The sequence below is a fragment of the Gadus morhua genome, chromosome 4 (genome assembly GCF_902167405.1).
Source record: "Gadus morhua chromosome 4, gadMor3.0, whole genome shotgun sequence".
Classification (NCBI taxonomy): domain Eukaryota; kingdom Metazoa; phylum Chordata; class Actinopteri; order Gadiformes; family Gadidae; genus Gadus; species Gadus morhua.
Genome location: NC_044051.1, coordinates 42,876,305 through 42,902,656, shown reverse-complemented (window position 1 = coordinate 42,902,656; position 26,352 = coordinate 42,876,305). Strand labels below are relative to the sequence as shown.

Sequence of the window (26,352 nt, the reverse complement as noted above, 5' to 3'; positions counted from 1 at the left end):
CTGTGGTGTAGTGATGGTGCTGTGATGTAATGGTGGCGTAGTGATGGTGCTGTGGTGTAGTGATGGTGTAATGGTGGTGTAGTGACGGTGCTGTGGTGTAGTGATGGTGTAATGATGGTATAGTGATGGTGCTGTGGTGTAGTGATGGTGCTGTGGTGTAGTGATGATGGTGTAGTGATGGTGCTGTGGTGTAGCGATGGTGCTGTGATGTAGTGCTGGTGTAGTGATGGTGTAATGGTGGTGTAGTGATGGTGCTGTGGTGTAGTGATGGTGTAGTGATGGTGCTGTGGTGTAGTGATGGTGCGGTGGTGTAGTGATGGTGCGGTGGTGTAGTGATGGTGTAGTGATGGTGCTGTGGTGTAGTGATGGTGTAGTGATGGTGCTGTGGTGTAGTGATGGTGTAATGATGGTGTTGTGATGTAGTGCTGGTGTAGTGATGGTGTAATGGTGGTGTAGTGATGGTGCTGTGGTGTAGTGATGGTGCTGTGGTGTAGTGATGGTGCTGTGGTGTAGTGATGGTGCTGTGGTGTAGTGATGGTGTAGTGATGGTGCTGTGATGTAGTGCTGGTGTAGTGATGGTGCTGTGGTGTAGTGATGGTGTAATGGTGGTGTAGTGATGGTGCTGTGGTGTAGTGATGGTGCTGTGGTGTAGTGATGGTGTAGTGATGGTGCTGTGGTGTAGTGATGGTGTAGTGATGGTGCTGTGATGTAGTGCTGGTGTAGTGATGGTGCTGTGGTGTAGTGATGGTGTAATGGTGTAGTGATGGTGCTGTGGTGTAGTGATGGTGCTGTGGTGTAGTGATGATGGTGTAGTGATGGTGCTGTGGTGGTGTAGTGATGGTGCTGTGGTGTAGTGATGGTGATGTGGTGTAGTGATGGTGATGTGGTGTAGCAATGATGCTGTGGTGTAATGGTGGTGTAGTGATGGTGCTGTGGTGTAGTGGTGGTGTAGCGATGGTGCTGTGGTGTAGTGATGGTGTAGTGATGGTGCGATGGTGTAGTGATGGTATTTTGGTGTAGTGATGGTATTTTGGTGTAGTGATGGTGCTGTGGTGTAGTGATGGTGTAGTGAGGGTGTAATGATGGTGCTGTGGTGTAGTGATGGAACACTTAACACTCCCTGCTCCTGACTAGCTGGCTGATGGTGTAGCGATGGTGCTGTGGTGTAGTGATGGTGCTGTGATGTAATGGTGGCGTAGTGATGGTGCTGTGGTGTAGTGATGGTGTAATGGTGGTGTAGTGACGGTGCTGTGGTGTAGTGATGGTGTAATGATGGTATAGTGATGGTGCTGTGGTGTAGTGATGGTGCTGTGGTGTAGTGATGATGGTGTAGTGATGGTGCTGTGGTGTAGCGATGGTGTAGTGATGGTGTAATGGTGGTGTAGTGATGGTGCTGTGGTGTAGTGATGGTGTAGTGATGGTGCTGTGGTGTAGTGATGGTGCGGTGGTGTAGTGATGGTGCGGTGGTGTAGTGATGGTGTAGTGATGGTGCTGTGGTGTAGTGATGGTGTAGTGATGGTGCTGTGGTGTAGTGATGGTGTAATGATGGTGCTGTGATGTAGTGCTGGTGTAGTGATGGTGTAATGGTGGTGTAGTGATGGTGCTGTGGTGTAGTGATGGTGCTGTGGTGTAGTGATGGTGCTGTGGTGTAGTGATGGTGTAGTGATGGTGCTGTGATGTAGTGCTGGTGTAGTGATGGTGCTGTGGTGTAGTGATGGTGTAATGGTGGTGTAGTGATGGTGCTGTGGTGTAGTGATGGTGCTGTGGTGTAGTGATGGTGTAGTGATGGTGCTGTGGTGTAGTGATGGTGTAGTGATGGTGCTGTGATGTAGTGCTGGTGTAGTGATGTTGCTGTGGTGTAGTGATGGTGTAATGGTGTAGTGATGGTGCTGTGGTGTAGTGATGGTGCTGTGGTGTAGTGATGATGGTGTAGTGATGGTGCTGTGGTGTAGCGATGGTGCTGTGATGTAGTGCTGGTGTAGTGATGGTGTAATGGTGGTGTAGTGATGGTGCTGTGGTGTAGTGATGGTGTAGTGATGGTGCTGTGGTGTAGTGATGGTGCGGTGGTGTAGTGATGGTGCGGTGGTGTAGTGATGGTGTAGTGATGGTGCTGTGGTGTAGTGATGGTGTAGTGATGGTGCTGTGGTGTAGTGATGGTGTAATGATGGTGCTGTGATGTAGTGCTGGTGTAGTGATGGTGTAATGGTGGTGTAGTGATGGTGCTGTGGTGTAGTGATGGTGCTGTGGTGTAGTGATGGTGCTGTGGTGTAGTGATGGTGCTGTGGTGTAGTGATGGTGCTGTGATGTAGTGCTGGTGTAGTGATGGTGCTGTGGTGTAGTGATGGTGTAATGGTGGTGTAGTGATGGTGCTGTGGTGTAGTGATGGTGCTGTGGTGTAGTGATGGTGTAGTGATGGTGCTGTGGTGTAGTGATGGTGTAGTGATTGTGCTGTGATGTAGTGCTGGTGTAGTGATGGTGCTGTGGTGTAGTGATGGTGTAATGGTGTAGTGATGGTGCTGTGGTGTAGTGATGGTGCTGTGGTGTAGTGATGATGGTGTAGTGATGGTGCTGTGGTGGTGTAGTGATGGTGCTGTGGTGTAGTGATGGTGATGTGGTGTAGTGATGGTGATGTGGTGTAGCAATGATGCTGTGGTGTAATGGTGGTGTAGTGATGGTGCTGTGGTGTAGTGGTGGTGTAGCGATGGTGCTGTGGTGTAGTGATGGTGTAGTGATGGTGCGATGGTGTAGTGATGGTATTTTGGTGTAGTGATGGTATTTTGGTGTAGTGATGGTGCTGTGGTGTAGTGATGGTGTAGTGAGGGTGTAGTGGTGTAGTGATGGTGTAGTGATGGTGCGGTGGTGTAGTTATGGTGTAGTGATGGTGCGGTGGTGTAGTGATGGTGTAGTGATGGTGATGTGGTGTAGTAATGATGCTGTGGTGTAATGATGGTGTAGTGATGGTGTAGTGATGGTGCGGTGGTGTAATGATGGTGCTGTGGTGTAGTGGTGGTGTAGCGATGGTGCTGTGGTGTAGTGATGGTGCGATGGTGTAGTGATGGTATTTTGGTGTAGTGATGGTATTTTGGTGTAGTGATGGTGCTGTGGTGTAGTGATGGTGTAGTGAGGGTGTAGTGATGGTGCGGTGGTGTAGTGATGGTGCGGTGGTGTAGTGAGGGTGTAGAGATGGTGCGGTGGTGTAGTGATGGTGCGGTGGTGTAGTGATGGTGCGGTGGTGTAGTGGTGGTGTAGCGATGGTGCTGTGGTGTAGTGATGGTGCGATGGTGAAGTGATGGTATTTTGGTGTAGTGATGGTATTTTGGTGTAGTGATGGTGCTGTGGTGTAGTGATGGTGTAGTGAGGGTGTAGTGATGGTGCGGTGGTGTAGTGATGGTGTAGTGATGGTGCGGTGGTGTAGTTATGGTGTAGTGATGGTGCGGTGGTGTAGTGATGGTGTAGTGATGGTGATGTGGTGTAGTAATGATGCTGTGGTGTAATGATGGTGTAGTGATGGTGTAGTGATGGTGCGGTGGTGTAATGATGGTGCTGTGGTGTAGTGGTGGTGTAGCGATGGTGCTGTGGTGTAGTGATGGTGTAGTGATGGTGCGAAGGTGTAGTGATGGTATTTTGGTGTAGTGATGGTGCTGTGGTGTAGTGATGGTGTAGTGAGGGTGTAGTGATGGTGCGGTGGTGTAGTGATGGTGCGGTGGTGTAGTGATGGTGCGGTGGTGTAGTGAGGGTGTAGAGATGGTGCGGTGGTGTAGTGATGGTGCGGTGGTGTAGTGATGGTGTAGTGATGGTGCGGTGGTGTAGTGATGGTGTAGTGATGGTGCGGTGGTGTAGTGATGGTGCTGTGGTGTAGTGATGGTGTAGTGATGGTGCGGTGGTGTAGTGATGGTGTAGTGATGGTGCGGTAGTGTAGTGATGGTGCTGTGGTGTAGTGATGGTGCGGTGGTGTAGTGATGGTGCGGTGGTGTAGTGATGGTGTAGTGATGGTGCGGTGGTGTAGTGATGGTGTAGTGGTGGTGTAGTGATGGTGTAGTGATGGTGCGGTGGTGTAGTGATGGTGTAGTGATGGTGCGGTGGTGTAGTGATGGTGCTGTGGTGTAGTGATGGTGTAGTGATGGTGCGGTGGTGTAGTGATGGTGTAGTGATGGTGCGGTGGTGTAGTGATGGTGTAGTGATGGTGCGGTAGTGTAGTGATGGTGCTGTGGTGTAGTGATGGTGCGGTGGTGTAGTGATGGTGCGGTGGTGTAGTGATGGTGTAGTGATGGTGCGGTGGTGTAGTGATGGTGTAGTGATGGTGCGGTGCTGTTTCAGGGCGCGACGGAGAAGAGCTTCCCGTTCTGGCTGTGGATGGAGGGGATCCTGGACCTCATCAAACGACACCTGCTAGCTCTCTGGAACGACGGGTCAGTCAGCACCCGAACCCTGGAGAACCCTGGAGAACCCTAGAGAACCCTAGAGAACCCTAGAGAACCCTAGAGAACCCCAAAGAACCCCGGAGAACCTTGGAGAACCCCGGAGAACCCTAGAGAACCCTAGAGAACACCAAAGAACCCCGGAGAACCCTAGAGAACCCTGGAGAACCCTAGAGAACCCCAAAGAACCCTAGAGAACCCCAAAGAACGCTAGAGAACACAAAACCCTGGAAAACAGAGAGCCCTAGAGAACCAAGATAACAGAGCCCAGGAGAACCCAGTCTGTAGTCCAGACCCAGACTGTAGACCGGTCTGTAGTCCAGACCCAGACTGTAGACCGGTCTGTAGTCCAGACCCAGACTGCAGACCGGTCTGTAGACCAGACCCAGACTGTAGACCGGTCTGTAGTCCAGACCCAGACTGTAGACCGGTCTGTAGTCCAGACCCAGACTGTAGACCGGTCTGTAGTCCAGACCCAGACTGTAGACCGGTCTGTAGTCCAGACCCAGACTGTAGACCGGTCTGTAGTCCAGACCCAGACTTTAGACCGGTCTGTAGTCCAGACCCAGACTGTAGACCGGTCTGTAGTCCAGACCCAGACTGTAGACCGGTCTGTAGTCCAGACCCAGACTGTAGACCGGTCTGTAGTCCAGACCCAGACTGTAGACCGGTCTGTAGTCCAGACCCAGACTTTAGACCGGTCTGTAGTCCAGACCCAGACTGTAGACCGGTCTGTAGTCCAGACCCAGACTGTAGACCGGTCTGTAGTCCAGACCCAGACTGTAGACCGGTCTGTAGTCCAGACCCAGACTTTAGACCGGTCTGTAGTCCAGACCCAGACTGTAGACCGGTCTGTAGTCCAGACCCAGACTGTAGACCGGTCTGTAGTCCAGACCCAGACTGTAGACCGGTCTGTAGACCAGACCCAGACTGTAGACCGGTCTGTAGTCCAGACCCAGACTGTAGACCGGTCTGTAGCCAAGACCCAGACTTTAGACCGGTCTGTAGTCCAGACCCAGACTGTAGACCGGTCTGTAGTCCGGGTCCGGGGGACCCTGGTCTTCTGGGGACAACGACGATGGATTAATTAATTGGTGTTTCTAACAACCCCAGGTGCATCATGGGCTTCCTCAGCAAAGAGCGGGAGAAGGTGTTGCTAAGCGACTGTTCCCCGGGGACCTTCCTGCTGAGGTTCAGCGAGAGCAGCCGGGAGGGAGCGATCACCTTCACCTGGATAGAGCACGACATGCACGGTGCACACATACACACACACACACGCACACGCACAGGCACAGACACAGACACAGACACAGACACACACACACACACACAGACAGAGACACACACACACACACAGACACACACACACACACACACACACAGACACACTAGCACACACACACTAGCACACACACACACACACACACACAGACACACTAGCACACACACACACACAGACACACGTGGTGTAAAGCGGTCTGTTAATGGTGTGTGTGTGTGTGTGTGTGTGTGTGTGTGTGTGTGTGTGTGTGTGTGTGTGTGTGTGTGTGTGTGTGTGTGTGTGTGTGTGTGTGTGTGTCTCTGTCTGTGTGTGTGTGTGTGTGTGTGTGTGTGTGTGTGTGTGTGTGTGTGTGTGTGTGTGTGTGTGTGTGTGTGTGTGTGTGTGTGTCTCTGTCTGTGTGTGTGTGTGTGTGTGTGTGTGTGTGTGTGTGTGTGTGTGTGTAGATAAGCCGGTGTACCACTCCGTGGAGCCCTACACCAAGCGGGAGCTGACGGCCGTCTCTCTGGCCGACATCATCCGGACCTACAAGGTGATGGCGGCCGAGAACATCCCGGAGAACCCGCTCCGCTTCCTGTACCCCGACATCCCCAAGGACCAGGCCTTCAGCAAGTACTACCCCCCCCCCAGCGACGGTGAGCACCTGCCCCCGAGGCACTGCCTACCTACCCCAGAGTCACTGCCTACCTACCCCAGAGTCACTACCTACCTACCCCAGAGTCACTGCCTACCTACCCCAGAGTCACTGCCTACCTACCCCAGAGTCACTGCCTACCTACCCCAGAGTCACTACCTACCCCAGAGTCACTACCTACCTACCCCAGAGTCACTACCTACCTACCCCAGAGTCACTACCTACCTACCCCAGAGTCACTACCTACCTACCCCAGAGTCACTGCCTACCTACCCCAGAGTCACTGCCTACCTACCCCAGAGTCACTGCCTACCTACCCCAGAGTCACTACCTACCCCAGAGTCACTACCTACCCCAGAGTCACTACCTACCTACCCCAGAGTCACTACCTACCTACCCCAGAGTCACTGCCTACCTACCCCAGAGTCACTGCCTACCTACCCCAGAGTCACTGCCTACCTACCCCAGAGTCACTACCTACCCCAGAGTCACTACCTACCCCAGAGTCACTACCTACCTACCCCAGAGTCACTGCCTACCTACCCCAGAGTCACTACCTACCTACCCCAGAGTCACTACCTACCCCAGAGTCACTACCTACCTACCCCAGAGTCACTACCTACCTACCCCAGAGTCACTACCTACCTACCCCAGAGTCACTACCTACCTACCCCAGAGTCACTACCTACCTACCCCAGAGTCACTACGTACCTACCCCAGAGAGTCTCAGTGGGGCCAGAAGGAGCCAACCTTCATACCAGAGAGTTAGTTATGTATGGTTTAATCACACTGTCTGTCTGTCTGTCTGTCTGTCTGTCTGTCTGTCTGTCTGTCTGTCTGTCTGTCTGTCTGTCTGTCTGTCTGTCTGTCTGTCTGTCTGTCTGTCTGTCTGTCTGTCTGTCTGTCTGTCTGTCTGTCTGTCTGTCTGTCTGTCTGTCTGTCTGTCTGTCTGTCTGTCTGTCTGTTTGCCTGTCTGTCTGCCTGTCTGTCTGTCTGTCCAGCTCCAGAGCCCATGGAGGAGGGGAATGCAGTGAAGAGTGGATACATGAAGACAGAACTGATCTCGGTGTCTGAGGTGTACGTTAACACACAACACACACTCACACCCCTGGCGGCAACCTCTGACCTGATTCTAGTGGTGACCTCTGACTCTAGTGGTGACCTCTAACCTGATTCTAGTGGTGACCTCTGACCTGACTCTAGTGGTAACCTCTGACTCTAGTGGTGACCTCTGACTCTAGTGGTGACCTCTGACCTGATTCTAGTGGTGACCTCTGACTCTAGTGGTGACCTCTGACTCTAGTGGTGACCTCTGACCTGATTCTAGTGGTGACCTCTGACCTGACTCTAGTGGTGACCTCTGACCTGACTCTAGTGGTGACCTCTGACCTGATTCTAGGTGACCTCTGACCTGACTCTAGCGGTGACCTCTGACCTGACTCTAGTGGTGACCTCTGACTCTAGTGGTGACCTCTGACCTCTTTCCTCTGACCTTGCAGCCCCCCATCCCGTCTCCAGGACAACATGATGCCCATGTCACCTGACGACTTCAGACACCTGGAGCAGTTCGTCAGTGTGCCCAGTAACATCGATGACCTAGTGAGGCACACACACACACACACACACACACACACACACACACACACACACACACACACACACACACACACACACACACACACACACACACACACACACACACACACACACACACACACACACACACACCTACCTACCTAATGTCAATACTAACAGGAAGGGTATTTGGGAGATCTCCTGTTTAAGAACTTTATACATTTTAGTGAAAAATTTGATTTCGGTAAATGCAGCGTTTGATGCTAACGTTAACGACATAATAATGCTTGTGAGTGCGATTGACGGCGCTGTAGTTAACACTAACGATACGATCGATGCTAACGCTGATTATCAATGCTAACACTAATGATTAATGCTAACGCTAATGATTAATACTAATGTTAATATCAATACTAATGCTTGTGAGTGCGAGTGATGACGCTATTTAACACTAATTATACGATTTAGGCTAATGCTAATGATGAATGATAAAGCTAATGATGAATGCTAACGCTAATGATCGATGCTAACGCTAATGATGAATGACAAGACTAATGATGAATGCTAACGTTCTGTTTCTTCCTACAGATGACCGACTGACCGACGGCCTCACATCATGAGTGGCATAAACACATGGCATTGGCAGCCATGCTTTTTGTGTATTGTTTTTTTGTTTCAGGATATTCTTACTTATATCAGAGTATTCTAACTTTTGAGAGTACTTTTACTCAAGAGAGTACTTAAGTGGTGTCCGAATGCCTAGACTTGTTTTCGAGCATATGAGCTTCTCTAAGTGTGCTGCAGGTTGTACGTTTGAATCCGTCTAACGTTATTTTGGGGTGTAGAGTTTGGGTAGTATGTAACGTCGTAGTTTGGGTAAAGGCTGTTCCCCATCTCCCCTTCAGAACCTCTGGCTTTAATTGATGTGCCCCAGATCACTGGAAACATAAAAAACACAAATAAAATGTTGTCAGGTGCCGGGATTCATGTTTCAGTGTCACTGGCCTATGATTAGTTACCTTAAGTAGGCCTTACCTTGGATAAGGTTCCTTAATGAGGCCTTACCTTGGATTAGATACCTTAAGTAGGCCTTATCTTCCCATATGTCTCATCACCCTGACTGCCTCCAGCAGCTCTCATCGTTGGTCAGTAAAACGTCTTTCTCTCTACGTTCCAGAGTTGAGTTTCACTATGAAAGCATTGGCAGACTTCAGGTTTATGTACACAGGCTTTATAAATACACACGTCACCGCCGCGACGGACGGCGTCATGAGAAAGGATCACTGTCGCTTTTACAAATAAATAACATCCATCACAAAGATCTGACGTCTTTCACCTGCTCGGACGTCGTCTGCGTAACCCTGCTGTCCGATCACACTGAAACCTTACACTGCACACACAAATATACACACACTTTAAGTTGGAGCATTTGACAACTCAACACAACAGACTGACAGATTGAAAACTGCTGATAAACCAGCCTCAACAAGTGTCACCCAGTCTAGACTAGTCTCAACCAGTGTAAACCAGTCTAGACTAGTGTAAACCAGTCTAGACTAGTGTAAACCAGTCTAGTATAAACCAGTCATATCAACAGTTCTAACATCAGTATATATTTGTGGAGGCATCAAAGCAGTGTTCCTTTAGAATGCATCGTCATATTTCTACGCAAGACCTTGTAACACGACCAGAAACACAGACAGTTGATTGTTTAATGAAGGGGCGGGGCCAATACAAAGGGGGCGGGGAAAAGACGGGGGAGTATTTTTCAGAGTAAGTGGATGGTCCCTTCAGGGGTTGAGGGATAAGAGTTGAATTCAGGCCAAGGTTAATGGGAAATGAAGGAGTTGAGGGTGGGGTTAAGGGCTAACAGGGTGAGGTTAAAGGCTAACAGAGGGGGGAGGGGGGGTTAAGGGTTAACAGAGGGGGGGGTTAAGGGCTACAGCAGGCCATCCAGGTTGTTCCCAGAGGGGGGGTTAAGGGCTAACAGAGGGGGGGTTAAGGGCTAACAGAGGGGGGGTTTAGGGCTAACAGAGGGGGGAGTTAAGGGCTAACAGAGGGAGGGTTAAGGGCTACAGCAGGCCGTCCAGGTTGTTCCCGGGGGGGGGGGGGTTAAGGGCTAACAGAGGGGGGGTTAAGGGCTAACAGAGGGGGGGTTAAGGGCTACAGCAGGCCATCCAGGTTGTTCCCAGAGGGGGGGGGGGTTAAGGGCTAACAGAAGGGGGGGTTAAGGGCTACAGCAGGCCGTCCAGGTTGTTCCCAGAGGGGGGGTTAAGGGCTAACAGAGGGGGGGTTAAGGGCTACAGCACGCCGTCCAGGTTGTTCCCAGAGGGGGGGTTAAGGGCTAACAGAGGGGGGGTTAAGGGCTACAGCAGGCCGTCCAGGTTGTTCCCAGAGGGGGGGGTTAAGGGCTAACAGAGGGGGGGTTAAGGGCTACAGCAGGCCGTCCAGGTTGTTCCCAGAGGGGGGGTTAAGGGCTAACAGAGGGGGGGTTAAGGGCTACAGCACGCCGTCCAGGTTGTTCCCAGAGGGGGGGTTAAGGGCTAACAGAGGGGGGGTTAAGGGCTACAGCAGGCCGTCCAGGTTGTTCCCAGAGGGGGGGTTAAGGGCTAACAGAGGGGGGGTTAAGGGCTACAGCAGGCCGTCCAGGTTGTTCCCAGAGGGGGGGTTAAGGGCTAACAGAGGGGGGGTTAAGGGCTACAGCAGGCCGTCCAGGTTGTTCCCAGAGGGGGGGTTAAGGGCTAACAGAGGGGGGGTTAAGGGCTACAGCACGCCGTCCAGGTTGTTCCCAGAGGGGGGGTTAAGGGCTAACAGAGGGGGGGTTAAGGGCTACAGCAGGCCGTCCAGGTTGTTCCCTGCCACCTCGGTGGTCTGGGGGGGCTGGGGGGGGCTGGGGGGGGGGGTGGTAGTCCTGCAGGATGGTGACCACGTCATGATGGCCGAAATGCACCGCCTCGTCCATAGGGGTGTTCCCCCACCTGCACACACACACACACACACACAAGCACAAATGGCAGAAAGTGTAGCATATATGTGTGTGTGTGTGTGTGTGTGTGTGTGTGTGTGTGTGTGTGTGTGTGTGTGTGTGTGTGTGTGTGTGTGTGTGTGTGTGTACCTGTCTTTAGGGACTGCGTTGACCTTACAGGCCTCCAGGAGGAACCGAACCACCTCAGCATGACCTGAAACGCACACGCACACACACACACACAGTTAGAGGTGGCCCAGCCGTCCGCCCTCAGTGAGTGACAGGCTCTTGTCAGGGAGCCAGTTTGTGGGCGTCGGCCTCTCCATGAGTCATTTGATTTCTGACCAATCAGACATCTCTTCCTTGATTGGTTTGGGGAAGCCAACTTCAATCAAAGGTGTGTTAACCAGTAGCTAGTGTGTTCTGTGCTGTGATGTCTCTCTGGGTCATCAGGGTAGACCTGCCCCACACCTCAACGCTCCCCCTCCCCTCCCCCCCAGTGGGGGGTGGTGGTCTCACCCCCCCCCCCCCCCCCAGTGGGTGGTCTCACCCCCCCCCCCCAGTGGGTGGTCTCACTCTACCTTCGGCTGCCGCCACATGGAGCGCCGTCCGCGAGTCGTAGTCCCTCTGCTCCATATCCATGGAGGACAGGGCAAACCTACACACACACACACACACACACACACACACACACACACACACACACACACACACACACACACACAGTAGGTTAAGGGGAGGTTGGGGCTCTCAGTGCAGTAGGTTAAGGGGAGGTTGTGGCTCTCAGTGCAGTAGATTAAGGGGAGGTTGGGGCTCATTGCAGTAGGTTAAGGGGAGGTTGTGGCTCAGTGCAGTCGGTTAAGGGGAGGTTGGGGCTCTCAGTGCAGTAGGTTAAGGGGAGGTTGTGGCTCAGGGCAGTAGGTTAAGGGGAGGTTGTGGCTCAGGGCAGTAGGTTAAGGGGAGGTTGTGGCTCTCAGTGCAGTAGGTTAAGGGGAGGTTGTGGCTCTCAGTGCAGTAGGTTAAGGGGAGGTTGTGGCTCTGTGCAGTAGGTTAAGGGGAGGTTGGGGCTCAGGGCAGTAGGTTAAGGGGAGGTTGTGGCTCAGTGCAGTAGGTTAAGGGGAGGTTGTGGCTCAGTGCAGTAGGTTAAGGGGAGGTTGTGGCTCTCATGGCAGTAGGTTAAGGGGAGGTTGGGGCTCAGGGCAGTAGGTTAAGGGGAGGTTGTGGCTCAGTGCAGTAGGTTAAGGGGAGGTTGTGGCTCTGTGCAGTAGGTTAAGGGGAGGTTGTGGCTCAGGGCAGTAGGTTAAGGGGAGGTTGGGGCTCAGTGCAGTAGGTTAAGGGGAGGTTGTGGCTCTCAGTGCAGTAGGTTAAGGGGAGGTTGTGGCTCTCAGTGCAGTAGGTTAAGGGGAGGTTGTGGCTCAGTGCAGTAGGTTAAGGGGAGGTTGTGGCTCTGTGCAGTAGGTTAAGGGGAGGTTGTGGCTCTCACGGCAGTAGGTTAAGGGGAGGTTGGGGCTCAGGGCAGTAGGTTAAGGGGAGGTCTCACCTCCTCAGCGCGGACACGTCTCCAGTGTAGGCAGCAAACAGCAGATTAATCACAGACTTCACCTGCAATCAGGACGATCAGCCACATGATCAATAACATAGCAACTACAAGAGACAGACAGACAGACAGACAGACAGACAGACAGACAGACAGACAGACAGACACCCACCCTCTGGTCTCCCCCCTCCCTGCGGGGGTCCAGTTTCTTGGCGAAGTGTTTCAGGTTGTCGTAGTTGTGGAAGTTACACAGAGACAGCAGATCCTGAAACCGACCAATCACAGGTTACTACTGACCGACCAATCACACACTACTACTGACCGACCAATCACACACTACTACTGACCAACCAATCACACACTACTACTGTGTAGCATTAATGTTGTCAGAGAAGCTGTAGCCTAGACTTATCAGTGACACTATAGCGTAGCGTTAGCGTTGCGGGTGGAGCTGTAGCCTAGCGTTATCCTTGAGGCTGTAGCATTAGCGTTGTGGGTGGCGCTACAGCGTAGCGTTAGCGTTGTGGGTGGAGCTGTAGCCTAACGTTATCCTTGAGGCTGCAGCGTTAGCGTTGTGGGTGGAGCTGTAGCCTAGCGTTATCCTTGAGGCTGTAGCGTTAGCGTTGTGGGTGGCGCTACAGCGTAGCGTTAGCGTTGTGGGTGGAGCTGTAGCCTAACGTTATCCTTGAGGCTGCAGCGTTAGCGTTGTGGGTGGAGCTGTAGCCTAGCGTTATCCTTGAGGCTGTAGCGTTAGCGTTGTGGGTGGCGCTACAGCGTAGCGTTAGCGTTGTGGGTGGAGCTGTAGCCTAACGTTATCCTTGAGGCTGCAGCGTTAGCGTTGTGGGTGGAGCTGTAGCCTAGCGTTATCCTTGAGGCTGTAGCGTTAGCGTTGTGGGTGGCGCTACAGCGTAGCGTTAGCGTTGTGGGTGGAGCTGTAGCCTAGCGTTATCAGTGAGGCTGTAGCGTTAGCATTGTGGGTGGCACTGCAGCGTAGCGTTAGCACGGCGGGCTGACGTACGGTGCAGAAGCGGATCCCTCTGACACTGTTGCCCAACTTGTCCAGCGGGGGCGACCAACACATGACCCCCATCACGTTGGGCACCACCAGCAGGATCCCCCCCGACACCCCAGACTTGGCCGGCAGGCCCACCTGGGGGAGCAGCGCACCGCAGGGGGTTACCACGGTCACAGGGGTTACCACGGTTACAGTGACTACAGTTACCAAGGATACAGGGTTAGCAATGCTGCCCATATTTTACCGGGATTATGGAGGTCACAGGGTCACCAAGGTTACAGGGTTACCAAGGTGACAGGGTGACAAGGTTAGAGGGTTACCAAGGTCACCAAGGTTACAGGGTCACCAAGGTTACAGGGTGACAGTGTTACCAAGGTTACAGGGTTACCGAGGCTACAGGGTTACCAAGGTCACCAAGGTTTCCAAGGTCACCAAGGGGACAGGGTCACCAAGGTTACAGGGTTACCAAGGTCACCAAGTTAACAGGGTTACAGGGTCACCGAGGTTAAAGGGTTACCGGGTGACAAGGTCACCGAGGTGACAGGGTGACAGGGTCGCCATGGTGACAGGGGTTAGCAGCAGCAGGCTGTGCAGCGGTACTGACGTGGAAGGCGAACTGGCCTGAGAAGTCGTACATGCCACAGGAGTGCATGAGGCTCAGGGTGTTCCGCACCGCCTCCGGGCTCAGGACACGCTCTCCTGTGATTGGACAGAAGCCGCCGTTGGCCAGTGTGGCCGCCATGACGCTAGCGCTCTCACAGGTGACCTCGATGGAACAGAGCTAGCAGGGAGGAGAGACGTTAGCATTAGCTCAATGGCTAACTGAACAGCTAGCAGGGAGGAGAGACGTTAGCATAAGCTCACTGGATAACTGAACAGCTAGCAGGGAGGAGAGAATCAACAGCTAACTGAATGGCTAGCTCACTGGCTAACTGAACAGCTAGCAGGGAGGAGAGACGCTACGATTAACTCACTGGCTAATTGAACAGCTAGCAGGAAGGAGAGACGCTAGCATTAGCTCACTGGCTAACTGAACAGCTAGCAGGGAGGAGAGACTCGACAGCTAACTGATAGCTCACTGGCTAACTGAACTTGTTGGCCATTGGATCAAACATTGAAATGACAAGCTAACTCCCAGCTAACTGAAGAGGGAGCTAACAGACAAGCCCTTCGAATACAGAGCTGGACTTATCCCAACCTGGACGACCTGTCGAGCCAGTGCTGTGGGCGCCTCAACAACAGAACAATCAACATCATCTGTTTCTCCCGTCACACGGAAGAGGATCTGTTCATCACTGACCTGGAAGTAGAAATCCAGGATGGAGGTCATGTCCGTTCCCTCGGGGAAACACTGAAAGAAAGAGACGGGGTCAGATTGATAGGCCCCCCCCAGCAGATGGTACAGTCCACTGGCATCACCAGTGGGAGTGTCCACCACTGGTGAACAATGGGTGGATTGTGGGGCGGCGTCTCGTGGTCTCCTACCTTCTTCTCCTTCAGGTAGTAGCCAATAGCAAAGTTGCGGTCCCCTGACTCTCGCTCTGACTGGAACCTGCGAGGTAAACACTGCGCTTTAGGCTCCAGCGGCCGCAGCTCCTCCACTTAGACTGCAACACTACACTCAACGTAATACTGCATGTAGTGCAGTACTTTAAAAGGAATGCAGTACTCTATGAGGAGGTTGGTATTGGAGTATATTGTACTCACGTGGCATTGCTGAAGCCTACATACTCATTTCCAGCCAATTTGTTCATGAAGTCCATAACCTAGAGATACAAACCAGATCAACACCAGGTCCACACCAGATCAACACCAGATCATCACCATCATAAGTTCAGAATAGTGTTAGTCCATTTTTAGCTTAGAATTAGTGATGTGTAGCAAGCTATTCTACTGCACACACACACACACACACACACACACACACACACACACACACACACACACACACACACACACACACACACACACACACACACACACACACACACACACACACACACACACACACATACTCACATAGTCGAACTTCTCAGCGTTGCTCGCTCCGTGCTGTCAACCAGAAATACTCGGTTATAAATGACAAACATTTAGCTAACACATATAGCTAATGCATTAGCACTACAACTGACATCGAGTTAATCAAACAGAGATAGCCAAATCACTACCGTTAGGATTAGGATAGGAATCATGCTGGGATTCATTCAAGGATTTAAGTCTTAACATCAGAGTAGTGACTTATTTGAGATGACCAGGTGAGAGGGTTAGATTATGATTAAACTATGATTAATCTGATTCTTGTGTCTAGTTAAAGTGTTGGTTAGTCAGTCTACTCTATTAGTTAGAGACATACACATCTGGAGGTCTTGTTGTAAACATCTGGTTGATATCTAGTGGATATGGTTCAGGAGACAGAGTGTTGGTTAGTCGACTGTAGAGGTACTAGTTTATATCTAGTGGATCTGGTTCAGGAGGCAGAGTGTTGGTTAGTTGGTTAGTCGAATGTAGATGTACTAGTTTATATCTAGTGGATCTGGTTCAGGAGACAGAGTGTTAGTTAGTCGACTGTAGAGGTACTAGTTTATATCTAGTGGATCTGGTTCAGGAGACAGAGTGTTGGTTAGTTGGTTAGTCGACTGTAGAGGTACTAGTTTATATCTAGTGGATCAGGTTCAGGAGGCAGAGTGTTGGTTAGTTAGTTAGTCGACTGTAGAGGTACTAGTTTATATCTAGTGGATCTGGTTCAGGAGACAGTGTTGGTTAGTTGGTTAGTCGACTGTAGAGGTACTAGTTTATATCTAGTGGATCTGGTTCAGGAGACAGAGTGTTAGTTAGTCGACTGTAGAGGTACTAGTTTATATCTAGTGGATCTGGTTGAGGAGACAGAGTGTTGGTTAGTTAGTTAGTCGACTGTAGAGGTACTAGTTTATATCTAGTGGATCAGGTTCAGGAGACAGAGTGTTGGTTAGTTGGTTAGTCGACTGTAGAGGTACTAGTTTATATCTAGTGGATCTGGTTCAGGAGGCAGAGTGTTGGTTAGTTAGTTAGTCGACTGTAGAGGTACTAGTTTATATCTAGTGGATCTGGTTCAGGAGACAGAGTGTTGGTTAGTTGGTTAGTCGACTGTAGAGGTACTAGTTTATATCTAGTGGATCTGGTTCATGAGACAGAGTGTTGGTTAGTTAGTTAGTCGACTGTAGAGGTACTAGTTTATATCTAGCGGATCTGGTTCAGGAGACAGAGTGTTGGTTAGTTGGTTATTCGACTGTAGAGGTACTAGTTTATATCTAGTGGATCTGGTTCAGGAGACAGAGTGTTGGTTAGTTGGTTAGTCGACTGTAGAGGTACTAGTTTATATCTAGTGGATCTGGTTCAGGAGGCAGAGTGTTGTTTAGTTGGTTAGTCGACTGTAGAGGTACTAGTTTATATCTAGTGGATCTGGTTCAGGAGGCAGAGTGTTGGTTAGTTGGTTAGTTGACTGTAGAGGTACTAGTTTATATCTAGTGGATCTGGTTCAGGAGGCAGAGTGTTGGTTAGTTAGTTGGTTAGTCGACTGTAGAGGAAGCCAACATCACCTGAGACGCTTAGAACTAGCATCTGAGAGGGTCCATAAGAGTTGTTAGCTCTTGGCCCCCGGCCTATCAGAACACAGGGACCACCGCCCGGCCTATCAGAACACAGGGACCACCGCCCGGCCTATCAGCCAGTCCTCCGGTACGGGGGGCTCTGTAGCGTCGGCCCCTAGCTACGTCACCAACCACATCACTAGGGGCCGCTCGGTGGTGATCGGTCGCCGGGGAACGGCTGCAGAAACCGGAGCCAACCGGATGGTGTCTTCATGGAGGCGATGTGACGGATCCGGATCGGAGCGGTCGGGCGCGTGGGCGAGCGACGGCCCCTCCTCTCTCTCTCTTAATCCCAGAGAGAGGATCATCTCTAATCCCCTCCTGGCCTCCGCCAGCCTCACTCCACGTCCTCTACCCCCCCTCCACCAGGCCCGCTACGTCACTCCCAGCCCGCTACGTCACTCCCAGCCCGCTACGTCACTCCCAGCCCGCTACGTCACTCCCAGCCCGCTGCGTCACTCCCAGCCCGCTACGTCACTCCCAGCGCTGCTACGTCACTCCCAGCCCGCTGCGTCACTCCCAGCCCGCTACGTCACTCCCAGCGCTGCTACGTCACTCCCAGCCCGCTACGTCACTCCCAGCCCGCTACGTCACTCCCAGCCCGCTACGTCACTCCCAGCCCGCTACGTCACTCCACGTCCTCTACCCCCGCCCTCCACCAGGTCGCTACGTCACCCCCAGCCCGCTACGTCACTCCCAGCCCGCTACGTCACTCACAGCCCGCTACGTCACTCCCAGCGCCCCTACGTCACTCCCAGCCCGCTACGTCACTCCCAGCCCGCTGCGTCACTCCCAGCCCGCTACGTCACTCCCAGCGCTGCTACGTCACTCCCAGCCCGCTACGTCACTCCCAGCGCCGCTACGTCACCCCCAGCACCGCTACGTCACTCCCAGCCCGCTACGTCACTCCACGTCCTCTACCCCCGCCCTCCACCAGGTCGCTACGTCACCCCCAGCCCGCTACGTCACTCCCAGCCCGCTACGTCACTCACAGCCCGCTACGTCACTCCCAGCCCGCTACGTCACTCCCAGCGCCCCTACGTCACTCCCAGCCCGCTACGTCACTCCCAGCCCGCTACGTCACTCCCAGCGCCCCTACGTCACTCCCAGCGCCCCTACGTCACTCCCAGCCCGCTACGTCACTCCCAGCGCCGCTACGTCACTCCCTGGTACCTACATGAGACTGCAGTATAGCAGAGGTGTGTGTGTGGTGTGCACGTACCTTAATAAGTGACGTGCACACAATGGCTCCGGCGTTCACCATGGGGTTGTGGGGTTTATCTGAAGAACATCAATCACAGCATGACATCACAGCATGACATCACGTGACATCACAGCATGACATCACATGACATCACAGCATGACATCACAGCATGACATCACAGCATGACATCACACCATGACATCACATCGTGAGACCAGAGGGTGAGACCAGAGGGTGAGTCCAGAGGGTGAGATAAGAGGTGAGACCAGTGGGTGAGACCAGAGGTGAGACCAGAGGGTGAGTCCAGAGGGTGAGATAAGAGGTGAGACCAGAGGGTGAGACCAGAGGTGAGACCAGAGGTGAGACCAGAGGGTGAGATAAGAGGTGAGACCAGAGGTGAGACCAGAGGGTGAGTCCAGAGGGTGAGATAAGAGGTGAGACCAGAGGTGAGACCAGAGGTGAGACCAGAGGGTGAGACCAGAGGTGAGACCAGAGGGTGAGATAAGAGGTGAGACCAGAGGGTGAGATAAGAGGTGAGACCAGAGGGTGAGACCAGAGGGTGAGACCAGAGACCAGAGGGTGAGACCAGAGACCAGAGGGTGAGACCAGAGACCAGAGGGTGAAACCAGAGGTGAGACCAGAGGGTGAGACCAGAGGGTGAGATAAGAGGTGAAACCAGAGGGTGAGACCAGAGGGTGAGACTAAATGGTGAGACCAGAGGGTGAGACCAGAGACTAAAGGGTGAGACCAGAGGGTGAGACCAGCGGGTGAGACCTGAGGGTGAGACCAGAGGGTGAGACCAGAGGGTGAGACCAGAGGGTGAGATAAGAGGGGAGACCGGAGGGTGAGACCGGAGGGTGAGACCGGAGGGTGAGACCAGCGGGTGAGGCCAGAGGGTGAGACCAGCGGGTCAGGCCAGAGCGTGAGACCAGAGCGTGAGACCAGAGGGTGAGACCAGAGGGTGAGACCAGCGGGTGAGGCCAGAGGGTGAGACCAGCGGGTGAGACCAGAGGCTGTCTCACCGTCCTCGTTGAGGAAGAGCTTGTTGAAGCGCAGGCCGCTGGGCTCCTTGCCGATGAAGCGGTGCACGTAGTCGGTGCCGTGGTCGTGCACGGCGATGGCGTACTTCAGCGGCTTCACACACGACTGCAGGCAGAACGGCACCTTGGTGTCCCCCACCGTGTGCCTGGGGGAGGGGGGGGAGGGGGGGGAGGGAAGGGGGAGAGAGAGGTCAAACCAGTCGACCTACAGGTGAAGGGTCTCCCCGCCGTCCCCCTCCCCTCTCGGTCCCTCAGCCCCACCGCGGCGACCCCACCCAGAGAGGGATCTGAAGGGACGGGGTGATGGGGCATTGTGGGTAATGTAGTACCTCTGTCCGTCTACGGTGCAGAGGGACACGGCCCAGAGGTCGGGGCTGAAGCGGGCCAGCTGGGGGATGTAGTCCGCCACCTAGAGGACAGACGGAGGCTACATCAACGAGGACCGGCTGAGGTGTGAGGGCTGTGATTGGTTGTGGTGTCAGGGGGGGCTCACCTGCCCCCCAGGTATCTTCTTGGCGTTGTGGTAGAGCTCGTCGATGTGCGCGCAGAAGGGCTGGAAGTCCGGGATGACGAACTTCTTGCGGAACGCCTGCGTCAGCAGCACGATGTTACTCTGCACACACCTGGAGCCAGAGGCGTCAGGACCCCCCCCACCAAAGGACCCCCCCCCACCAAAGGACCCCCCACCTGGAGCCAGAGGCGTCAGGACCCCCCCCACCGGACCCCCCCCACCAAAGGACCCCCCACCTGGAGCCAGAGGCGTCAGGACCCCCCCCACCGGACCCCCCCCACCAAAGGACCCCCCACCTGGAGCCAGAGGCGTCAGGACCCCCCCCCACCGGACCCCCCCCACCAAAGGACCCCCCACCTGGAGCCAGAGGCGTCAGGACCCCCCCCACAGGACCCCCCCCACCAAAGGACCCCCCACCTGGAGCCAGAGGCGTCAGGACCCCCCCACCGGACCCCCCCCACCAAAGGACCCCCCACCTGGAGCCAGAGGCGTCAGGACCCCCCCCCCACCAAAGGACCCCCCACCTGGAGCCAGAGGCGTCAGGACCCCCCCCACCACCACCAACACCCCCCCACCTGGAGCCAGAGGCGTCAGGACCCCCCACCTGGAGCCAGAGGCGTCAGGACCCCCCCGCTACCACCCCCCCCCCCCCCGCTGAGCTACAGGGAGTAGAACCCCAGCCCTGCAGTGTTAGTGCCTGTTAGACCTGACTGGGTCTGGGTCTGGGTCTGGGTCAGGGTCAGGGTCAGGGTCTGGGTCTGGGTCTGGGTCTGGGTCTGGGTCTGGTGGTCTGGGTCTGGGACTGGGTCTGGGTCTGGGTCTGGGTCTGGGTCTGGGACTGGGTCTGGGCAGAGGGTCCGGGTTCGTACTTCTTGAAAAGGTGCCGGTCCAGGGCTCCATCCGACGTGGTCTTCATGATGACCTTCAGCATCTCCATACACTCCTTGAGGCGGGGGTCTCCGGTCCGGAGACCAGTGGCCTTCAAAGCCTAGGGGGGGGGGGGGCAGAACACAGTTAGACCCTCTGGACCCTGTTAGACCCTGGACCCTTTTACACCCTGACCCTGAGACCCCGAGACCCTGTTAGACCCTGAGACCCTGTTAGACCCCGAGACCCTGTTAGACCCCGAGACCCTGTTAGACCCTGGACCCTGAGACCCCGAGACCCTGTTAGACCCTGAGACCCGGTTGGACCCCGAGACCCTGTTAGACCCCGAGACCCTGTTAGACCCCGTGACCCTGTTGGACCCTGTTGGACCCTCTAGACCCTGTTGGACCCTCTAGACACTGTTGGACCCTGTTGGACCCTCTAGACCCTCCCGACCCTGTTAGACCCTGTTAGACCCTGGACCCTGTTAGACCCTGTTAGACCCTCTAGACCCTGGACCCTGTTGGACCCTGTTGGACCCTGTTGGACCCTGTTGGACCCTCTAGACCAGCCGTTCTCAATCTGTGGTACGCGTACCACTGGTGGTACGCGAGCGCCCTCTAGTGGTACGCGGAGTATGAACGATTTTTTGAAGCAATTTTTTGAAGTTGAAGCAACCGTTAAAAAAAAAAATCAGGGATGGGCGTGGGGAATCGATAACTCGAGTACTACTCGTTACAAATTAACTCGGTTGGTGGACAGGCAAACTCGAGTTTGCATACACACAAACAAACAAAGTTTTCTGAAGCAAATGTATCAATTTTCTGTGCGGCGCCACTAACGCATGCCGTGGGCACAAAGCAAATTAAATGTATCCATTTCTGTGTGGCGCGTTCCGTGCCGTGTGCAGGCACGCCAGAATTCAAAAAGTTAAGAGATGGCGGTTAAAGCAAAGCGCAGCGAAGAATTGAAATAGGCCTACTTTAAAGAAATAGGAGATCATAAGGTGAAATGTAAAATATGCCAAGCGAAATCGAGCTACCAGAGTAGCTACTAGGCCTACAAGTACTAGGCGGCAACATATGCTCCGTCCTGAAACACAACGGTGAGTTCGGGAAAGCAGACCCGCAGCCGTAATCCCGGCCGTGTAGAGAAGATCACAACGCGTAATCCATAGTCCATTTGCTGCCGTTTTATTTGCAGCTTTAAATTATTTGCAATGGTTAGGCTACTTGTTTCGTTTTAGTTTTTTTTAAACTGTTACAGGCCTTGGTTCGACGTGATTTAAATTGTGAGACGCATAGGCCTATTTATTTTTGTAAGGAAAATGTGTTTTGAACGTTTGCAAAAATAAATAATGAATACTCTGATAACGCTGACTGTTTTGATGGAGAATAAGCATTGCATGTTTGGTTGGTAATATTGCCGTTCATCATCAGGCCTATTCCTGCTGCAGATGCGTTGCATTCTAAAAATAGATTTGATTAAACGAGTACTCGATCTCGATTGATCCTCGAGGATTTCCTTCGATCACTCGAGTTTACTCGTGCCCATCCCTAGGCCATGTACCCATCATATGCAATCATCTTAAACCTGCATTGACTAACTGCTGTGACGACGAGTAGGGGAAGCAACATTTTTGCAAAATCGTCCTGTGACGAGACGTTGAAAGTCTGCTTTCAGAGGCCAGACATTTCTGGACTTTTGGATGCAGCGACGCAGCGAATATCCTGCGCTTTCAGACAAGGCTGTGCGCTTTCTCATTCCATTTGCGACCAGGTTTCTCTTGGTCGCAAATAAGAGCGATGACTACTGTCATGTCATCGCTCTTAATTTATCCCCAAAAACGCAGCTGATCGGACACATCACACGATTCGGAGGCATGCATCACATTTAAGGATTTTAAAAACTGATTCTTATTATTTTTTTAAAAAAATGCATTCGGAAGAGAAGGGAGTCTAGCGTTGCTCACTGGTTGGAATGAAAGGGAGAAAAGGGGACAGAGTTGCCTGCGGAAGCGATGTCTGAGATGCAGAGACTGCTTCACGCTACCAGTGTCAGTTTCGTACGGTGTGGAATGAGAGCTCGGGAAGGCACTATTGCGCAAGTACGACTGCGTGCTTGCGCAATAGCATACTGCCCGAGAATGCAGTATCGCTGTCAAATCTGTCCCTGGGAAAAGTAACGTTGCTTGCGCCGAATTGAAAAAGGAAACCGCTATAATGAAATAGCGGTAATATTTCCACATTAATTGATAAAATAACAGGGGATGGGAAGGGGGGATGGCTGTTTCAGAAGGGGGATGATTTTGATCATTTTAATTCCAAAGGGGGATGCCATCCCCCCTCAACTTGTGTGCTGGAAGCAGGTTGGATACTGAACCAAGTCTGAGGCTAAAGCTAACCTCAATCGACCCATACATCACACCCCTCCCACTAAGCATGATAGGCCTAATTTTCAATGTGTGCCTGAGTACATTCTCCTTCAAACCTAAACATAGTTTATATTCTGACCTTATGGCACTTACTGCAGTATTTTTTAATACTGAATACGTTGTTTTTCTATGATACACTTGTTCTTACTCATGATAGTTTGATTACAGTGTTATCGCAGTACACATGATTTCTCTCTTTGCTGCGCATGATTACTTATAACAGGATTGTTTGACTCCAGTATTTAAATATTCATGTTCAATTCTTTGAATGTTTTGATGCAGTACAATTTACCTCACATGATTGGTTGACTGCAGTTGTTAAAATTAATATTCAGTGCTCTGAATGCTTTAATACAGTATACTTGTTAATAACCTCACTAGATTGACTGGTATGTTATATGCCAGATGATATCCCCATTTGCTGGGTAGCCCTATTGAGGCAGTTGTTCAATTGTTAGTATTATCCCGTTGCAAGTGTTTAAATACAATACATGAGTGTAGACAGTTGGTTGCTTCAGTCAAGTCAAGTTATGTGAATAATAAATCGTGTTATTAATATTAATGCCTTCTGTGTAAACTCTATGTAGTTATAGGCCTACGCACTTTATTTTAATTCCGGTGGTACTTGGAGAGCCAAATCATTTCTAAGGTGGTACTCATGGTAAAAAGTTTGAGAACCACTGCTCTAGACCCTGTTGGACCCTGTTGGACCCTGTTGGACCCTGGAGCCGTACCGTGGTGAACTTGTGGGCGGGGATCCTCTCCTGGCCCTCGGCGATGGTGTAGAACAGGAGGTCCTCCAGGCTGGGCAGGATGCCCGCCTTCCTTCTCCTGCGGACAGAGAGCAGCGCTCAGGAGAACAGGAAGTGGGATCCACTGCACAGGAAGTAGACAAGCAAGGTTCAGCGGAGCCCATTAACCACTTTGGGAAAAGGTTAGGACCATTAAAGAACATTAGCTTTGTGCCAAAGGATACTCGTTTAGAGTCGGGCAAAGATTAACTGAGTGCCAAATACCACCGCTCAGCCAGATGGGAAAGAATGCTAGCCTAATGCTCAGGGATGCTAGCTTCATGCTAAGGGAGGCCAGCTTAAGGATAAGGGAGGCTAGCTTAAGGATAAGGGAGGCTAGCTTAATGCTAAGGGAGGCTAGCTTAATGCTAAGGGATGCTAGCTCAGTGCTCAACACCAGTTGAGCGCTGAATAATGCTAGTGTTTTGCTAAACAACATCACATCTCTGTACTGGATGCATTGTCATTCCAGGGGTCTATGCTATTGGGGGTCTAGGTGATCAAATAGTCCCAGTACTTTTCCAGCAGTTCCTACAGTAGAGGAAGGTTAGATGGATCGCCCGCGGTAAGAATACCAGACCCAGACCCCTGCAGCAGCCTGGACCAGAACCGTTCCTCTTGAAGAGGCGTTCAAGGCCATGGGAAAATGGACCGATGGTTTGTGGTCGGAATACTCTCGGAATGATCCATGATGGTTTCTAGAACCAGTACTACGATGTTTGACCTCTGAGTCACCAAGCGGAGGTTGTCTGCAGTTATTCCAATATGTTAGCTGACATTCCGGTCTGGGATTCCAAGGAGCGCCGGAACATCTAGAGGAGGGCGGCACAAGGGATCTTCTAGTGCCTGTTCGGGTTCCTCCAATCCGATGGGCGCAGTGCATCATGGGAGATTAATCACCCAGTGCATCATGGGAAATGAATCCTGCAGTGCATCATGGGAGATGAATCCTGCAGTGCATCATGGGAGATAAATCCTGCAGTGCATCATGGGAGATTAATCCTACAGTGCAACATGGGAGATTAATCCTACAGTGCATCATGGGAGATTAATCCTGCAGTGCATCTGCTGGGGGATGAATCCCCCAGCAGATGCGATCCATCTGATTGGTCATTATAAGCCTATGACAGCTGTCCTGTTACCTGGTTGGTTACAAACCTACAGGAGGCTAAAGGGGGGGAACGAATAAAGGTCAAATAAACACATACTTACAAATGCAAAGCAAGCAGACCCACAGGGAGGGAGAGAGAGACAGACAGACAGACAGACAGACAGACAGACAGACAGACAGACAGACAGACAGACAGACAGACAGACAGACAGACGGTGTGCACAGTGGCACACAATGATAAATTTAGTCTCAACAGAACACTCCCCAAAAAAAACAACTTCAATTGGATCAAAAAAACGAAAAGGTGTGGGGGGGGGGGGTGTACGGGCCGGGGTAATGGTGGTGGGGGTGGTGTTGGGGATTGGGGGTGGTGGTGGGGGTCGGCAGCCAACCAGGCTATTGCCGGCCCCCCCCCCCCCCCGAGCCGTACTACTGGACACATTCACCGGAACATGCCTACCAGACAGATGGAAACCAGCCGTCTGACCCCCGGCTACCCAGAGACACAACACATACATATATATATATACATATATATATATATATATACATATATATATATATATATATATATATATATATATATATATATATACATATATATATATATATATATATATATATATATACATATATATATATATATGATATCCATAATATGAGCTATCCCATGATGGAGGACCGTAGAGGACCGTATATGACCTACTTCTCCGCGGCCGAGTCCTTGCTCGTCTCACCGCCGCCGTCGCTCTTGGAGCAGAGGGCTCTGGTCTGCGTGTGTACGGCCGGGTGCGGGGGCCGGGCGGCCGGGGTTCGGTGGAGGCTCCAGGGGGCCGGAGCAGGTGCCCAGCTGCCCCGGTTCGGCAGCCTCCCCGCCGGCCACTCGCTGCTGAGACATCGCGCTTTGCTCCCCCCCGCCACGCAGGACAAGGGCCGCTTAAGGTTGGACTGGAACACGTCTGTGAGCCCCGACAAAGAACGCAGATGTAACATTTCGATCTGAATTATCTTAATTATCTGAATTAACGCTATTCTCAGCGACCCGGTCGGATGGAGTGATGCTAAACGAGCGTCGCGTAACGGTTTCCTCTGATTGACTCGCAGTCTACTGGTCCCGCCCACTGCGCTCCTGCTGCAAATTCTATTGGCTACTGACAGTGTGGCTGCTCTCCTGATTTGCTCGTGAAGCTGTCAGTCATCCGAGCAGCTCAGGTTTGTTTTCAGCAGCTCTAAAACACGGGGGCCTGTCAGAGAGCATCTCATCATATACTTAACATGAGAATAATGATAACAGTAGCCCTAGTAACAAGAATAATGCTAATTATTGCAACTGTAATAGAATAG

The 26,352-nt window shown here is 52.3% G+C and overlaps 2 protein-coding genes across 3 annotated transcripts in view; one reads left to right on the top strand and one right to left on the bottom strand.

Moving 5' to 3' along the window:
* stat1a (signal transducer and activator of transcription 1a) overlaps nt 1-9,075 on the top strand; it is a 30,625-nt gene extending 21,550 nt beyond the window's left edge. The window contains exons 19-24 of the mRNA XM_030355497.1: nt 4,318-4,409; nt 5,532-5,671; nt 6,144-6,332; nt 7,333-7,408; nt 7,831-7,930; nt 8,495-9,075. Of these exons, the coding sequence (XP_030211357.1) occupies nt 4,318-4,409; nt 5,532-5,671; nt 6,144-6,332; nt 7,333-7,408; nt 7,831-7,930; nt 8,495-8,506 (609 nt within the window). The 3' untranslated portion in view covers nt 8,507-9,075. The remainder of the gene's footprint in view (nt 1-4,317; nt 4,410-5,531; nt 5,672-6,143; nt 6,333-7,332; nt 7,409-7,830; nt 7,931-8,494) is intronic.
* Nucleotides 9,076-9,115: 40 nt separating this feature from the next.
* LOC115542980 (glutaminase kidney isoform, mitochondrial) lies at nt 9,116-26,131 on the bottom strand. Of its 2 annotated transcripts, none has more exons than XM_030355503.1 (18): nt 25,715-26,131; nt 23,841-23,931; nt 20,675-20,793; nt 19,788-19,917; nt 19,624-19,703; nt 19,277-19,440; nt 18,272-18,330; nt 15,443-15,475; nt 15,131-15,189; nt 14,909-14,975; nt 14,724-14,774; nt 14,028-14,204; nt 13,427-13,558; nt 12,581-12,673; nt 12,412-12,473; nt 11,453-11,529; nt 11,022-11,085; nt 9,116-10,884 (listed from the first exon to the last, which is right to left on the bottom strand). In XM_030355503.1, the coding sequence occupies exons 1-18, from the start codon at nt 25,999-26,001 to the stop codon at nt 10,707-10,709; spliced, it is 1,923 nt and encodes a 640-aa protein (XP_030211363.1). In that variant the 5' UTR covers nt 26,002-26,131; the 3' UTR covers nt 9,116-10,706. The 2 variants fall into 2 exon arrangements, with proteins under 2 accessions (XP_030211363.1, XP_030211362.1); XM_030355502.1 differs by having other exon boundaries at nt 23,841-23,937; nt 25,715-26,129.
* Between the last annotated feature and the right edge of the window lie 221 nt (nt 26,132-26,352).